This window comes from Lutjanus erythropterus, chromosome 14 (genome assembly GCF_056507025.1).
Source record: "Lutjanus erythropterus isolate fLutEry1 chromosome 14, fLutEry1.hap2, whole genome shotgun sequence".
In the NCBI taxonomy this organism is placed as follows: domain Eukaryota; kingdom Metazoa; phylum Chordata; class Actinopteri; order Lutjaniformes; family Lutjanidae; genus Lutjanus; species Lutjanus erythropterus.
The window spans coordinates 9,870,673-9,887,543 of NC_139330.1; the positions used below are offsets into that span (position 1 = coordinate 9,870,673).

At 39.2% G+C, this 16,871-nt stretch overlaps 2 protein-coding genes across 4 annotated transcripts in view; both read right to left on the reverse strand.

Moving 5' to 3' along the window:
- LOC146315195 (striatin-like) overlaps positions 1-13,432 on the reverse strand; it is a 38,928-nt gene extending 25,496 nt beyond the window's left edge. Inside the window, exon 1 of one of the 2 annotated variants that reach the window (XM_084735336.1) lies at positions 13,086-13,432. In XM_084735336.1, coding sequence (XP_084591462.1) covers positions 13,086-13,298 — 213 coding nt within the window. In that variant the 5' untranslated portion in view covers positions 13,299-13,432. The remainder of the gene's footprint in view (positions 1-13,085) is intronic. The other variant, XM_084735335.1, reaches the window with a different exon arrangement.
- A 1,627-nt stretch (positions 13,433-15,059) lies between these two features.
- Positions 15,060-16,871, reverse strand: part of heatr5b (HEAT repeat containing 5B) — a 30,480-nt gene continuing 28,668 nt past the window's right edge. For both annotated transcript variants that reach the window (XM_084735471.1, XM_084735470.1), the window contains exon 35: positions 15,060-15,677. In XM_084735471.1, coding sequence (XP_084591597.1) covers positions 15,370-15,677 — 308 coding nt within the window. In that variant the 3' untranslated portion in view covers positions 15,060-15,369. The remainder of the gene's footprint in view (positions 15,678-16,871) is intronic.

Below are 16,871 nucleotides of genomic sequence, written 5' to 3' on the forward strand. Positions count from 1 at the left end.
ATACTCATGGTACCAGTCATCAGTCAGTCAGTAACTTACTCAGTCAGATTTGCAGCGTCAGACACAGGAAACTTCAGGAGAAATTACAACTAGGAAATACACAGACTCCTGAGACCCGATTTCCTCAGCCAGGCTACAATAGCGTGGACTTTGCGTCACGATCTGGTGCTGAGATAAAGCTGGTGTTTCTCTCCTTCACTGACCATAAAGTTTGACATACCAGACACTGCTTGGAGGAAACAGGCTGGTAAATTGTGTGATATCAAGGGCTGCAACAATGATAATATCAAGATCAGTGCAGCTTACCAGCTATTCTATCAAACTTAATACAATAAAGGCTATCCTTCAAAGAAGAATTTAATGTAAATGACAGTTGTCAGGGCATATAAATGATCTGTTGATCTTTACATAATACTTCTGCATGTTATTTCTAAATTATATCAGCCACAGTGCACTGAGTGACTCTACCTGATAGAGTCACACATATTGTAAAGATTTACTGCTGCTTCTCTGACACGGTGTCAATTAGTTTGGAGCCATATTAATGTTCAGTAAAACAGCCTGTCACTCAGAAATAAAATGCATCAGGTCTGCACGAACGTCCTTCCCCCAACAATGATGGATTATCAAGAGCCTTTCCTTTTATTATCACTGTCAGCAACTGTCTGACCAATGAGAATTTGGTCAGACAAGATCACAACAACCAACCAAACAAAGGTGTCAGCCCTAAAAACAGGGAACAACCCTGAAGAGAGGTAGCTCCAAAAAAAAAAAAAGGTTCAACTTCACAAAATGCCTCAGTGACAGTAACATGGAGCACAGCAGACAATGACTAGAGAAAAAGCCATTCATTTCTTGCTTGTTGAAAAATATTTGTCCCGGTAGGTGGATTGAAAAGGTTTTCGGATATGCAGTGCAGATGACAACTTGCTCACACTCGATAAAGCAGGGATCACTTTGTGCTGTCTTTGGAGGATGGAGGGAGAAGAGGCACACAAAAGGGGCACAAATAAGGCATTAGGAAAATATTGCATATGGAAAATTATTACTGTTTGGACTGGGCCAGACTGTGCGGCTCCCAAAATAACTTACTCTGGCTAAAGTGGCTCAAATCCAAATATCAGTGAGGACCACTGCCTCGGGGCATTGAATCTGTATCACATGCAACTAGGCCGCAAACCTACAAATACCTCATTAGGCTAATTGCAGAGCTATTTTCCATTAAATGTCTCTTGATGTCCAGCTGAATGTGGTCGATCTTTCTGGCTCAAATGCTAAAACAACAAACTGGCAGGATTTCATCAACACAGAAAACATCTCACTTATTTCAACAATGAGAACTAAAGCAAACACAAACAGCTTGGTAGGTTGTTCATTTGGACGCACTCATGTGCTAACTGACACATCAAAAACTGACTTTTCACTGTGGATACAACTGTACATCTGGACTGATTGATATAGCGAGCAGGCCTTCACTTCCTTGTCCAAAAGAAGCGCTGGCCCAGGGACCCCTGGCGTTCTGCGGTGCCAGAGATAGAGAAGAGTGCAGCTCTGTGAATCTCTGGCTCGCCATCTCTCCTCCATCAAACATTAACCTTGGGAGGAATGCAATGAGTCAACTTGGGCCATAAAGAAGACACAGGAAGCATTTAATTCCCAGCCTCACACTGCCTGCATTATTGGGCTGCTGGATAAGGGCTCCTTAGTCTGTCTGAGTAAGAGACATGTAGCATGGGGCATCCATCTAGAGCGCAGGGCTTTTCAGAGACAGGAAAAGGAGGCAGAGGAGATAGTCAAATAGCTCGGGTGGAAAATAAACACCAGCCACTGGGTAAATCCTGGTCAGCTAAGGTAAAAAAAAAGTTAGTCACAATACCTTCGGCTTTGGCAAACAATCAATCCTAGTTGGGTCTAAATTTTCTTGTCTTAATTAAATTCGTAAAAGAAGGAAAAATGGACGGATATCAGCTTCTAGTTCAACTTCATCAAAATTGGAGACACATTTAAGAGATAAAACTGTGCAAACAAGCAGATATTCAAAAGATATATATTACAACTCTATTCACTTATGGTAAGTTTTAAACATTTTTCAGAATCATTTAGGTTGAGGTCATTTGAGTTTGTCTAAGCTCGTTGCTGTACTACCAGTTTAAATCTGAGCAGGAAAGTGGTTTTATTTCTTAATTTCTCTAGTTGCTAGGGCTGCAAATAATGATTATTTTCATTGTTGATTAATTTGTCAATTTATTTTCATTATCAAAAATGTTCTTCAGCCCAAAATTATATCCTCAAATATCTTATTCCATCACCAACCCAAAGAAATTCAGTTTAATTTCAAAGAAGAAGCGAGAAAATATTCACATTTAAAAAACTGGAATCAGAGAAATCTTTTTCTCCTTAAAATGTTGCTCAAACAAATTAACCGATTATCAACTGAGTTGGAGATTTTTTTAATAGTTGACAACTACTACGTTGGATATTTAAGTAGATATTTATCCTTACATTGTTGGCAGTGGATTACACAGACAACAGGAGCAAGAGGAAAACAATTCCACCTAATTTTAGATCTTCTTTTCAACTTAATTTTCAGTCAGTGAATGTGGGATGACTACAAATGATATCCTCTTAAAGACCTTTAATCTTCTAAGTGAATTCCAGACATCTTTTCTCCCAGACTTGTTCTGCGTCATCGCCAAAGACATCCACAACACAATGAGGCCATTTAATCTAGACAGAGTGAACACTGTGAAAAGTCCAGTAGATCTCAGCGAGCGGCAAGACTGAGCTCACTCCATTTGTAACAGAAATTGAGTGGAAGGATACTCATCCAGCCACTGGGCTTACTCACAAACAAAATGGTCACACTTGCTGGCCCTTCGTCCGCGGTCACAGCTGAAGAAGGCAAAAGGGGGGCTGCAGCAAATCCCACATTTACAATGCAAACAACCTTTCTTTCACAGAACACCAGGTTTACTCTCACAGTTACCACAAACCAATGAGCATCATGATGGCTGACCTGATGACGAGCCAAGTACATTCCACACATGCCATTACACTAGTAGCAAGAGGAAAAAAGGCAGCAAAACAACTGAAGCAAGACAGAGGTGCTGGAGACTACTGTAACATGGCTGCAACAGTGCGTTTTCTATTTGTTCTTAGAAAACTTTCTCACAGATCAGCAACAGCTCACTTCAGGCAGGCTCAATCTTGCCCAGAAAACATTTGTCAGTCCTAAGCATTTAAAAAAATGTATGTACACATCACTTTAAAAAATTATATTTACTTTTTACTTTACTTTACAATTATTAAAAGTTTTCTGGCAGATTCAGATAAATGATGTCGCGACTTTCTCTCTTCAAAAGCTAATGCTAGCCACTGAAGCTACAACAAGGATGATAAAATGATGATGAAGATTACATTACAATGAGCGAGACGAAAGATGTAGTTCATTAAGCAATTTCACACAAAACTAAACTAAACTGCAACAAACCTACCACAACTTGCAATTTTCGTGTCTTGTAAAATTATCCCCACCTGCAGGCCTGTCAAGCTTTGCATTTCTCTACACAGTGAAGCGGTGTGCATGAGGCTGTGAGAAGAGCGATACTTGACGTTTCATGAGTCTGGACGGTGGCATCTTTTTTCTGTCTCTCAAAGATGTGAAACACAAATGCACACGTGGGAAATGGATTAAACTCTGTCTTCATCTGCTCTAACATAAACTGCAAACGTTAGCACGTCTGGCTGTCCAACACTGGCTTACTAGCTGCAGTAACTTTACCTCCAGCCAACCTTGTGTTAGATACCACTGCATCCGCAGTTGTTATGTGGGGGATTTGGGGAGGATGATGTGGGCTGATGCAGAATCAAAGTGGGCCAATGACCATGCATCTCAGTCTGGCTCTGTCTAAGCCGGGTTAGCTTAGCTCTTATCCCAACTCTCTTCTGCAATCGCGGTCCGGCTGGTCTGACTGGTTGACCGTCTCAAGGTCTGCTGCACTAATCTAATCCCTGCGCTTCATTTTCCCACGTTAATGAGTGCATTTCCGTCATCTATCATGTAGATATACCTATTTTATCATCTGACCAATGTTTGCAGAGATATAAGCTAGTTTTAGCCTCAGTCTTTTAGCATTAATGTTAGATCATATACACAGGAGAAGGACTTCTCAGCCTCAAAGAGATAGCAGTAGCTTACATCAGCCAGTAAGGAGTAAGATTTTATGGGACACAACCGAAAAAACTTCACCTCTCTATAAAATACCTGACAAATCAAAGTTCATCACTGTACTAATGCAAAACTCATAAAAATCCAATACTGCCATAAATCCGACCTACTCATTGACATCCAGGGATATTAAAGAGACGGCAACTATATAAGGCGAATTTAAACTGTCTCACAGTATAAAACATCATTCCACTCTCACTTTGGTCAGCTGGATGGATCATCCCTTTGCCTCCTAAAAGAACTTCAGTAACTGCTAACTCTAGTTTCACATCCAGTTGTTTCTTCAGCTCCTTCATCAAAAACAGATTCTCTTTCCACAACCACGTTCAGTCTTGGACAGCATCTGTAAGAAGACCAGACACTGACTGTATGTAGATGCATTAGCCAATCATTGGACTGACTGACGGGTGTGGGTATCAAACAAACTGCTTAGCTTAATCCACTGCTCCATTTGGCTGCTCCTGCGCCTCCTGCAAGTTAAATTGTGGAACACTGAGGACTGGTGATCATGGCTGGAGCTCACAGAGACCCTGCACATCGATCCACTCTGCTCATGTCTGCCGGCAAGGAGTCAGGGTTGCTCTGAGGGTCAGAGTGAGACAGTGAGCTGCTCAAACTGGGATTTAATACACATTTCTGTTCTGCTATCTGGAATGATGCACGCTGTCATTCACGTCTAGTACAATACCCATAAAACAACAGACAATCCTCACACTCCCTGTTTTCTCGCAGACAAAAATACTTCTCTACTCTCCTAACCCCTCACACAGACACAGATTTGTTGTTTTCATCTCATCACGAGTTGCCACTTGAGCTTCGGTTTACACTTTGCCGTCACACAGCTCACGTCAAGTTGTCACTGCAGTGCTACCTCACAGGGCGCAAACAAAGGCAGCAGCATGTTGGGCATCATGAGGAAGAGGGTGCTGCATCCCATGTTGCTGCATTAATATTACATAAGGCTCATGGCGCACATGCACCATACTTGCATGCAGGCTAAAAGGGCTACATTTTTCAACATCAGCATTTTCTCTAACAAATGGGTTGTGTGACTGGAAGGTGCGGCCCTGGCAGAACCGCGTTGAAAACGACATTTACAACAGCTTCAAAGTCAAGAGAGTAGAGATAAACTGCAGAGCTAAGATGATTTGCAGTGGGAGAAAATCATTTAACAAAAGACGCTTATGTGGTGAAAAGCCTTCAAATTGTAGGCCAGACTACAGTTTATTTTAAACATGTGATATGAAAAAGTATTGAAATACTGATAATTTTGATAACCTTAGTCACTGTAAACAAAAACAGTATGACTGACATGTTTTTGAGGAAAAGGTTCCCAGCTGTACCCAGCCACGACAGGTTAACATATGAAAAAGAAAATTAAAAAAAAAAACACTGCCAAAGATGTCAGAGAAGTCCGTATTTCATTTTAACACGTTTCCTTAGCCTCTGACATATCGGACTGATTTATTACAGTAAATATATTGCAGATTTTTCCTTTAAAGCTGGAAAACACTAATGTGCCACCAAAAACAGGGAAAACAACAACATCATTTTCACCATTTGACCTGGTGAGTACATCAGTTTTACAACTCTGACAGATCAGCCACCTCAGATTTACTGTAAAACAGGGGGAGGTTAGCAACTCTGTGGCACAGCCAGGCAGCTGTCCTGCACACCCACGTAGACACAGATGATGGCTGTAAGTGTGAATGGAGGAAGGAGAAGGGAATTAACAGGCCGACAAGGCAGCTTTACAGCACAGAGAAAAGCTCTGGTGTGCGTCCAACAGGGACAGTGGAGCAAAGCTCAGAGGACCAGGCTTTAGTTAATAAACAAGGGTCCCTTCAGGCTCTCCATCAGGAACAACACAAACCCTTTTACACCGTTAGCTTACTGTGAATATTTCATATATACTGCAGAGACTGTCTCTGTGCTGCTTCTGCTCAATATTACCACCATCTGTCTTTAACACACAAACCTTAAAGGGTTCTTCAGCCTCCTCCCATTGGAGAACCCTTTCTGGTTCCTGGTAGGGCCTTTTACAAAGGTTTCACCTGGAACCCTTTCAGAATGTTTGTACCAAGAACCAAACATAAAGGGTTATACCTACAGCAATCTGTAATAGGTTTCACCCAGAACCCTCCATTCTACAGAGAACTCTTCTGTGGTGTAACAGTTCCACACAGAACCATCTCTCGGGGTTCTATCTGGAACCGTTCCATTTTCTAGTGCTAATAAGAACCCACCCAAGGGGTACTATTAAGAACTTTTGTATATTTTAAGGGTTTCATCTAGAACAGACCACACTCAGGGGGTTCTACTGAGAATCTTTGTATATTCTAAGGATTTTATATAGAACACACTCTGGGGATTCTACCAAGAACCTTTTAATATTTCAAGGGTTTTATCTAGAACAAACCCCAAGGGTTCAATCAAGAACCTTTGTGTATTCTAATGGTTTTATCTAGAACACACTCAGGGGGTTCTACTGAGAACATTTGTATATATTAAGGGTTTTATCTAGAACACTGTCAGGAGGTTCCACAGAGAACCTTTTTATATTCCAAGAGTTTTATCTAGAACACTCAGGGAGTTTGACAGAGAACCTTTTTATATTTCAAGAACCTTCCCCAGGAGTTCTACCAAGAACCTTTGCGTATTCGAAGGTTTTATCTAGAACAGACTCTGTAGAACCCACTCAGCGTACTAGATAAAACTCTTAGGGGTCAAAAATCTTTCTTCAAGGATTTCAACAATCTTTGAAGAACTCTTTTCTTCCAAAAGGGTTTTTTGGATGTAAAGGGTCCTTAATGGAGCACACAGTCTTACAATGAACCCTTTCTTCAAAAAAGGGTTCTTCAGAAGCACATGGTTCTGACTACAATCTAAGCCTGACATGAAGAACTCTTTTGGACCCTTTATTTCTAAGAGTTCATGACTGAGGGCGTAGATGTTTCTTTGTGGTGCGGAAAGAACATCTGTAGAGCCTGAAGGTTCTACGTTAATATCTGAGAGGAACACCATTGAGAGAACAGTCCATATATTCTTGGTGAGGCAGCGTGTACTGTTTTTTTGTACTTTCCCACTCTGAGGCACTCACTGAGAGGGCAAACAAAAATAACTGCAGCTTGGGGGTGGACGCAGTTTTGACTGAGGAATGACGGCGACACCCATTTCTGAATGTCCCTGCATACGCATGTGTACGTTTGTGCATGGTTCAGTCATTCTCATTGCCGCACCATTGAGCTAAATACGCCTCGGGCTTTACCATTAGTAAAAGTAAACATGAGATCACAGTAATAAGTCATCTAACTGAGGCAGGCTAATTCTAGGCTGCTCCACCGTTCGCTGTGGTCTTCTCCGACATGGAGATAAGTAACTGAATAACACGAGCCACATAATCTCGCTTTTCCTTCAGAAATACAAGAGACGCTTCTATCCAGTGAAGATACCAGGGTCCACGTTTCAATCTGCACCGACACAGAGCCACCTTACACCATGAGTCACCTTCAACCTTCTCCTGGTGTCAAATTCTGGGTGCTGACAGATACTTCTGGCAAGGAGATACCCTCTGGAACAGGGATTTCCCCATAACTGGAGGGCTGATGAAGCACCGCCTCGCCTGTTCAGGGCGTAACTCGACTCAACCTCAGTCAGTTATAACTCATAAGGCCTGGAAAAGACCTGCGCTGATCAGTACGGCAGGGTGATGTTAGTTAAATCAATACCACAATATGGCAATGCTATAGACAATTACTTAAAATAAATAAATCTTAATTATCATAAATCTGCAAATGAAAAACTCATTTTGTTCTTGAAATTATTTGCACATTAACATAAACACAATGCAGTTCCAGTGATAACTGATTACACTGATTTATCATCCTGCCCAACTAAACAATGTTTTAAAGTCAGTGGCAGCATGCTGTGTATGCACTGCTAATTAAAAATAAACACACTTGACTGCTGGTGTGTGCTACTAATCTAACTTGAAACTCACACAAAACGGGGCTAACCCATCATCCTGTTTCAGTGACAAAATAAAGTGCTCAAATGATTAGCGAAGTAACTGTTCATACATTCAACGGGAAATAAATCAATGGTCATTTAGTTAACAGGGCTCAAAAATAAGGATTGCCTCAGGCAAAATGGTAAAATACCATGTCAGGCAAGTAATTCTAGCAACTCTCTTGCCTGGCCGGGCAAGTCTTAAAAAAAGAAATTGAAAAAAATGCTAACAATCAATTAATCATTCTATTTTTTTTTCTTCTTATTTTAAGTCTCCTTGTTGAACAAATGCCTCCACCAGACAAAATGACAAATAAGGCACAATCACTGCCATTTCTGGACCATTGATTAATTAGATTAATACATTTTGAATCGGTTAAATTCTTAACAGCAATTAATCAATTAATGATTCACCATTACCATCCCTATTTTCTATCATAAATGACAAAGAAAAGCAGCAAATCCTCACATCTAAGAAGCTGGAACCAGCAAACGTTTGACATTTTTGCTTGAAAAATGATGAAACAATTAATTATCAAAATTAGCTGGCAAATAGTTCTCTTTCAATCAACTAATCAATTAATTATTCCAGCTCTATCAACAACTATTTTAACATTCAAGTATGCCTAATCATCAAGGTCTATTTTGATGTTTAATAGATTAAACAATAAACCATTTAATTGTCTATTTTATTACCAAGAACACACTATAGAACGACTAGAGCTGTAACCTATCACTAACCAAGCAAATCAGCTTGATTGAGTCAATCAACTGATAATCAATGACCAGCCAACCGGAGTCTAATCATGAATGACAGCAGGCTGTGTGCATTGGGCAGAAAGCAGGACAAGTCGGCCATGTACAGTACAGTTTCTGTGCTGCTCCAGAGGAGAGGAGTGGCTCTTCGAGCATGACCTAACAGGCTGGCTGGACGACATTCCTACAAGCCCTGGGGTTCGCCTTCCTCCCAGACAGCGACGTAACACACAGCTTCAACTGTCTCCCATTCAATGTCGACACAACCGACAAGACAGGAAAAAAATCCGAGGAGGAGAGCATTCACTGAGTTGTGAAATCGCTTTGTGTACATTCTTACTGGGATTTCATCTGAAGGAACCTTCTGAAAACACGTAAGATAACATGTCCGATTTAATTCTGAATCAAACACAAGCAGAGCTGCAATGTTTAATCAATTGATTGTCAACTATTAAATTGATTGCCAACTAATTTGATAACTGATTCACTGTTTTGAGTCAGAATAAGTGTCCACATTCTCTTATTTCAGCTTCTCAAATGTGAATATTTTCTTCTTTCTTTACTCCTCACTGACAGGCCGTGGACAAAACAAGACATCTGAGAACATCATCCTGGGCTTTGGGAAACACTGATCAACATTTATCAGTATAGGGAACCAAACTGAAATTCTCTGGATAATGGTTTAAAATGGCGCGTAAAAATTAAGAACATCTATAGAGAGCTGAGTCACATTTATGTTTAGATGAATGTCAATAGTTTTTGAGTATGGCTGAATCTTTTAAGTGACTGTAATTGTCTGTGTTTATGTTATCTTATGTTATTACAAAGAAAGGGGCAGGTCATGTAAGATTTATTTTCCTCCTGCTCCTTGTTTAACCACGGAATGTGTATGATTTGTATTTGTGTACTATCTGTTTTGTGACTGAAATGAGCAAAATAAACAAAATTAAACTAAACTAAGCTGGTTACATTTCTAACTCACTTGTTTCCTACTTGCCTTCAAGAACACTGCGATCGTCTGCAGCTGGTACAACTCTATTTTGCTTCACACTTATGTACTGCTTAACTTATTTTAAAATGCTGTATCTTCCTTGATTTTACACATACTATATACTCTATTTTTTATTTCATTTCATTATGATTATTACCTCAGTGGGTTGAATTTTTCATCTTATGTTATGCATTCTCTTCTTATCTTACTTTTTCTGGTATCATCAAGTGGATGCATTCTGTTCTTGTCTTTACATGTGGGTTTTATTTCTTATTTTATTTTACATAAATTAAGGCATTATATTTCTGTTTTTATGTTCATTCTATGTCTTTTTTTAGGTGAAGCACTTGATGCATGTGATTTCATTGTTGTAAAGCACTTTGTGTTGCATTTCTTGTAAGAAAGGTGCTACACAAACAAAGTTTATTATTTAATTTTCCACATTTTCTGTCATTTCATACACCAAACAACTAAGCAACTAACAAAGACAAAAATTGACAGATTAATTGATATTGAGAATAATTATTAGTTGCAGCACTAAACACAAGTGTGTGGACAAGATGATGAACATTATGAACAATGTGCTGCAGAAGGATTAACATACAGATGTTGTACGGCATCATATCTTCCAAGACCTTGTATTTTTCATTATTCATTGTCAATTTACATTAATTTAAATGACTTTCTGTCTTTTCTTCCTCACGTCGGTACCTTCATTGAATGTTAATAAAATAATACTCTCTATGGGTAAAAGAGCTGTAGATGTTTACAATATGTACACATTCCTCAAGGACACAACAAGGTTACATCCATGTACCATATCCATCCAATACTTGAGTCATCATTATTGCTCCAGTATAGCAGTACTCAGTACTGTCACAGAGATATTAAAATAAACGGTCTGTCAAAACAGAGAATGAAAACATCTATTCAGAAAGGTACTGTGTGTGCCACAGTGATTAGAGTACAATTATGAGTAAGCCTGAAGTTTTAAGTGTCTGCTGCAGGTCAGATTGTGCTCATCAACCAGCCTCTCATTTGAGTTGTTAGGTGCAAGAAAAACAAGAACTCAAATTAAGCGCGCACTGTTTTGCCGCCACAAACAAACCACCCAGTATAAGCCATTTAGCAACCTCACTGTGCTTTGCCGCAGTTGCTGCTGCTGCTGCTTCGCTGATAAGCTTGCTTCATGACAGCAGACAGGAAGCTTAATACACGGGCCAGATGAGTCAAAACCCTACTACAGTGAGCAGGGGATACGTCACCGATCTAAAAACAATGCAGTGTCTCCCTCTCGGCTCTTTGTTAGCTGAGGTCAGTCTGTCGATGGAGCTGCCGGCTGTCAAACCCTGAAAGTCAGTGTTGGCTCACCTCTGTGGTCCAACAACGACGGCCACACAACCAGGTCAAAATGATGGAAAGAAGAAAACATTTTCTTCCAAACACTGGTCATGGAGAGTCAGGTTGAACAGTAACAAGTTGCAACAATGCCTTCTCAATTCCTGGATCAAAGAATAATTTGGCACATGATGTCCAGAGTCATGCTTCCCTACTGCAGATACTTAAATTATGAGGAGTTGATCCCATTGGCTGCAACTAATGATTATTTTCACTGTCAGTTAATCATTTTATTATCTGGTCTATAAATGTCAGAAAATGGTGAATGGTGTCAGTGTTTCCCAAAGCCTGAGATGACATCCTCAAATGTCTTCTTTAGTCCATAACCAAAAGATACTCAGTTTGTCATAAAGAAGTAAAGACACTAGGAAGTATTCATATTTAACAAGCTAGAATCAGTTGATGATTAATTTAATAGCTGACAACTAATCCTTTAACCTTGCAGCTCCACTCCATACTTTCATAAGTGCAAGCAAACATGGAGAAAAATTAAGGTTATACAAAGTAGGGCTGCAACTACGGATTATTTTCACTGCCAATAAATCTGTTGATTATCGTGTTAATAATATGATTTGTTTCATCTGTTTCCCAAGGCCCAAGATGACGTCCTCAATGTCTTGTTAGAAACCACAACATATTCACGTTTAAGAAACTGGAATCAGAAAAAAAAACGTTGCTTTTTTTCTTGAAAATGTACTCAAATCAATTGAATATCACAATAGTTGACAATTAATTTAATAGCTGACAACTAATCAATTAATCATTGGAGCTCTAAAACAAAATAACCTCAATGGATAGATAGTTAAAATTCCAGTTTGACCAGACATCGGAACAAAACAAAGATTTCAGAATGAACTTGGGTAACTGAAAGGCATTAGCTCCTAGTTTAAACAAAATAAATATTAAACCTCCCAGTGTCTGTCAGATTCCCCAGTGGAAAACCTACTGCCTTCATATATCTTACAAACAGCTGAATATTTGAGTTGTTTGGCCATCAGGAAAGGGTCATACACACTTTTAAAAGAGTGGACCAATTAGTAAGCCCAATTAAGAGGCACTGTGACCTTTTCCAGAGACAGACACAACACTCATTTTTGATTTTCCCTTAGAGGAGTGGCAGTGACATGGCAGCTAGCTTATGATAAGATTCATAAACAAGACATAATGTTACTGACTCCACAGTGTCTTAAGTGTTAGGTGCTGCCTGTCAGCACTGACAGATCTTAGGAGATCAAACACTTAAGAAAACCACTACCACTCCTTTATGCCATTTCTTAATGGGTTTAGAAGTAAAAAGCAATAAAAATCAAGGCGGGGTGCTATACAATTAGCTATAAGAAGGCAGGTAGCAAGGTTTAAGCACAACACACTAAGTAGTCTCATAGTAAATGCAGCTATCAGTTGGTCGTTTAAATTGATCTAATTTACTATAAGCCTACTTTAAACACGGTCTTCCTCCTCTTACAGGCGTAAGGAAAGTTTAGTGGTTTAAGTCTCAGGAAAGAGGTTGCAAACAGTCGTCGTGCATCGGGTCAGGGGGGCGCTGCAGCTGCTTTAGCTACTGAGCTAATGCTAACAAGCTAGCCTGCTAACCAGAACAATCAAACACATAAACTCAACGCGACTTACAAGACAGGAGCAGCGCTAAGCCCCGGTACCGCCACCAATATGTGGCCGTGTACATATGAAATTTAGTGGTTTTACCTGTAATTCTGCCCGCTCCACCTCCCATTGTGCTCTCTCCACTTCGAAACGGGCCCATTCGTGCTGCAGGAAGTGCAAGATCCCCGGGATACTGTACTGCGCTCGAGCCGCCTCCCCAGCGTCGCCATCGGGCAGCGGTCCTTTCCCTCCGCCGGGTAAAACAGAGTTGTTATTGTTGTTGAAGAACACGCCGGGCCCCGCCTGTTCGTCCATGGCCGGGCTCGGTGGAAACCTCTGTCCGTTGTGTCGCTGATTCGAGCTGCTAGATACCAACGGAAGGGCAAAAACCTGTCGACTGACTGCGCTCTGTCTGCCTGCTCGGCTCCGGGGAATGAACTCACTTTCTGACAGCTAGCTGTCATTGAATGACGTTAGTCACAACGGCCACGCCCACAGCGTGCCGGCTCGATTCGCTCACCCAGACTCCCCGGAGGGTCATTTTACCACAAAGGTAACTACTATGTGTATGTGTATATAAATATATATATATAAAATAGTATTTGTTAAAGGGACAGTTCAACCATGGCTTTTCCCAAAGATTCTTCAACTCGAAACCTAATTACATCTTATCTTATTAAGGCAAAACCTTGGAGTCAAACTGTTTACATGATTTACAAAGCAACAAGCTTTCCCTATTTTATTTAACTTTCTTGTTATATTTTATTAGCTGTTTTAGTAGTACAATAGTTTGCCTGTTTAGTTTTTTTATATTTGTTTTTGTGATGTTTTGTATTCACCTGTTCCCATGTAATGCAATGATCTTGGTGCAAAGTTTGTACAAATGAAAACGTTTTTTAAATTTCCGCCAATGTCAAGGATTAAAAAAAAAAGGATCCTGTGAGTCATTATAATAAGAAACCTTCTCAAAAGTGAGTTGGTGTCTCATTATTTTGAGACAGTTTCTCATTATTTTTACATACCAACTCATCACTTTGAGATGCTCACAAAAATGGGAAGAGGAATCAGTGTGACTAAGAAGTGTTCTGCTTTCTTAACTCCCTCTATAATTATATTCAAGTACAATTGTCCTGGTATTTGTTATTACTTCATTGTTAATTTCACTCAGTGTAAATCTGCAGCACACCTCTGACTGTTTTCATATTTTTACTGTACTTTATTTTTGTATGTCTGTTGTATTTCTATGTTCAGCACCTCGGGAAGACTAGATGCTTCTAATGGGGATCATTAAATAAACGCAAAAATAAACATATTTTGAGATGGTAACTCATTATCTTGAGAAAAGTTTCTTATTATAATGATTTACAGCATCTTCTATTTTTTTCATCACGTTGACTGAAATTGGCTTTCATAGTATTTATTCTGTAGTATTATGAAAAAATGTGTAACCAAATACATGCAACAGCACAACGCCACGAGGTCAAAGCAACTTTATTCTCATTTCAAAGAAATGAGGGTGGAATATTACACAGGGCCAACACATCTGCAGCTGATGCACACCTGTTCATGTAGCTCTTTCACGCAGACAGATATGAATCAAAAATCAGCTCTAAGCAACACAACAGACTGTATGATATGCAGCTCATACATTTAATAATGTACTCGCCCCCCATTTATCTGCTGACCGTCTCTGTGAGAATTACAATTTCTGCCTAAAAACAATTTGAAAGCACAATGCATTTAATTCAAATGATTCTAATAAAAACTAATTCTGGGATCAAAACAGTGATCAAAAGTAAAGTTATGTTTAAGAGCATGTAGTAGGAATGTTTACAACAAAATCTAATTTAAGGAACAAAAAAAAAATCCACACTCATCAGTAACAATCAGCAGATCCTCGGGTCGCACACTGAACCAGATCAATGAAACAAACATGATTAGAATTTAAAGGGATAAAATAACTGTTGTGTTCATGGTGATGCAAAAAATGGCACGGTACACACGTCAACTTTTGGATTGTGAGGGACGACAACCAGACAACATCAGGAGAGAAGAACCTACTGAAAAATAGAAATGTAACTTGTATCCCTTTATAAATGAGCATCAGGTCTGAAGATGATACATTCACACAATCAAAATTTCCTACAGATTTTAAAGTGAGCTTTTTTTTTTAAGTGAACATTCAAAGGCTTTTTAATGATATTTACACATTTGCCTTCTTGACTTCAAGAAGAGTTCCCATCCGTCAAAAACAAAGATGAGATGGAGAATAAATAAATACACTTAGTTGATACAGACATGACGTGTGGTACTGCTCTGATGACAGAAAACAAAATGGACAACATTAAATTAGGCTTCGTGAGAGTGCAGTGCATTTTTGGAGAGTTCAGAAGAAGCTCGTCTTGAGTTTGATGGTGGGTGCAGCTTGCACAGTCGGCTGAGCTTGCCTGGCTGCAGCTTTAGCTCTGCTGCTGGCCTGGTTGGCCCGAATAGCAGATTCCAGACGGACTTTAAGCTCAGGTGCCGCGCCAATTACTATCTTAAAGGCAGCTGGATAGAGGGGACCAATCCGCATTAAGTTCTGAAGGGCAAAATCATGCAGGCCTTTGGAGACTTGGGGTGCAGAGGAGATGGCGTTTTCATCCAGAAGGTAGGAGATGAGAGTTGGTACAAGAAGAGCCAGCAGCTGTACACCTATTAAACACATAAAAACAATGAGACAACGATAATCACTGACAGAAAAAAAACTAATTAGAGCAGTTCAACACAGTTTAACTGAACTGAACACAAATAGACAACAAATCCAGCCTGATACTCCTGGACTAGACATATGGGACAGTGGTTATCAAAAGGCTCAGCGGATAAATTCACCACACTGTCCACACCACACTGAAAGTCTGTGAGAGAATCTCTAAAACATCTGTGTGACTACACATTTTGCGCTTTTATTTGTTTTAAAATCAAGAATTTGTTATTTTATTGCCATTTTATCTGCTTTATATGAAACCATCATCTGATTTGTACTGTAAGAAATTATTTCTTTGTCACATTTTACTTATTTATATATGAAGTCATTTCTTGTATTCTGAACTTGCACTTCCATCTGTTTATGTACAGGTTCAGTGCTGCTTCATTATGCAATCTGTTCCTAATTTACCACATAGAGGGGTATTGGGGGGCTTACATGGGTCTCTGATTTTAATTTCTGTTCTGTAAATCCTTTAATCTGTGAAGCACTTTGGGCTTAATCTTTAAATGTGCTATATAAATAAAATCATTATTGTTGTTGTTATCATTACTATCGTTTTTGTTAATGTTGCCGCCATAATTATTCTTATTATTATTGTTATAATTATTATTGTTATTCTTGTTGTTCTCATTATTGATATTGTCATTGTCGTTATCATTATTATCGATGTTGTGGTTGTTACTATTATTGTTGAGGTGTTAAATGTCGTAAAAAAAAAAAAAAAAAGAACAAGCGTTGTTTGGGATTTTGCACAGGAATAATGTCACGAAAGAGCCATCAACTTCTCTTGCAAAAATGATTCTCTGGGTATCTCTCACCTAATTGAATTGATTAGAGGGAAGCCCCCAATAAATATATATGATGGGGATAAAAACAAGGGAAATAAAAACAAGAGGAAGAATAATACTAACACAATACAAAATTTATAAATATGAATAAATAATATAGAATATATAATAGTGTATGGCATAAAGCTGGAATCAATAGTAAAACTGACAGTAAACTAGTGCAGGGATTCTAAATTTAGCATTTAATGCTCTGATCTTTGACAGCACACATCCAAAGGCGCTGAGCTAAATACTTTAAGAGACCCACTTTAATGGAGCTAAACACTTTAATGGAACAAATACGGTACTGCA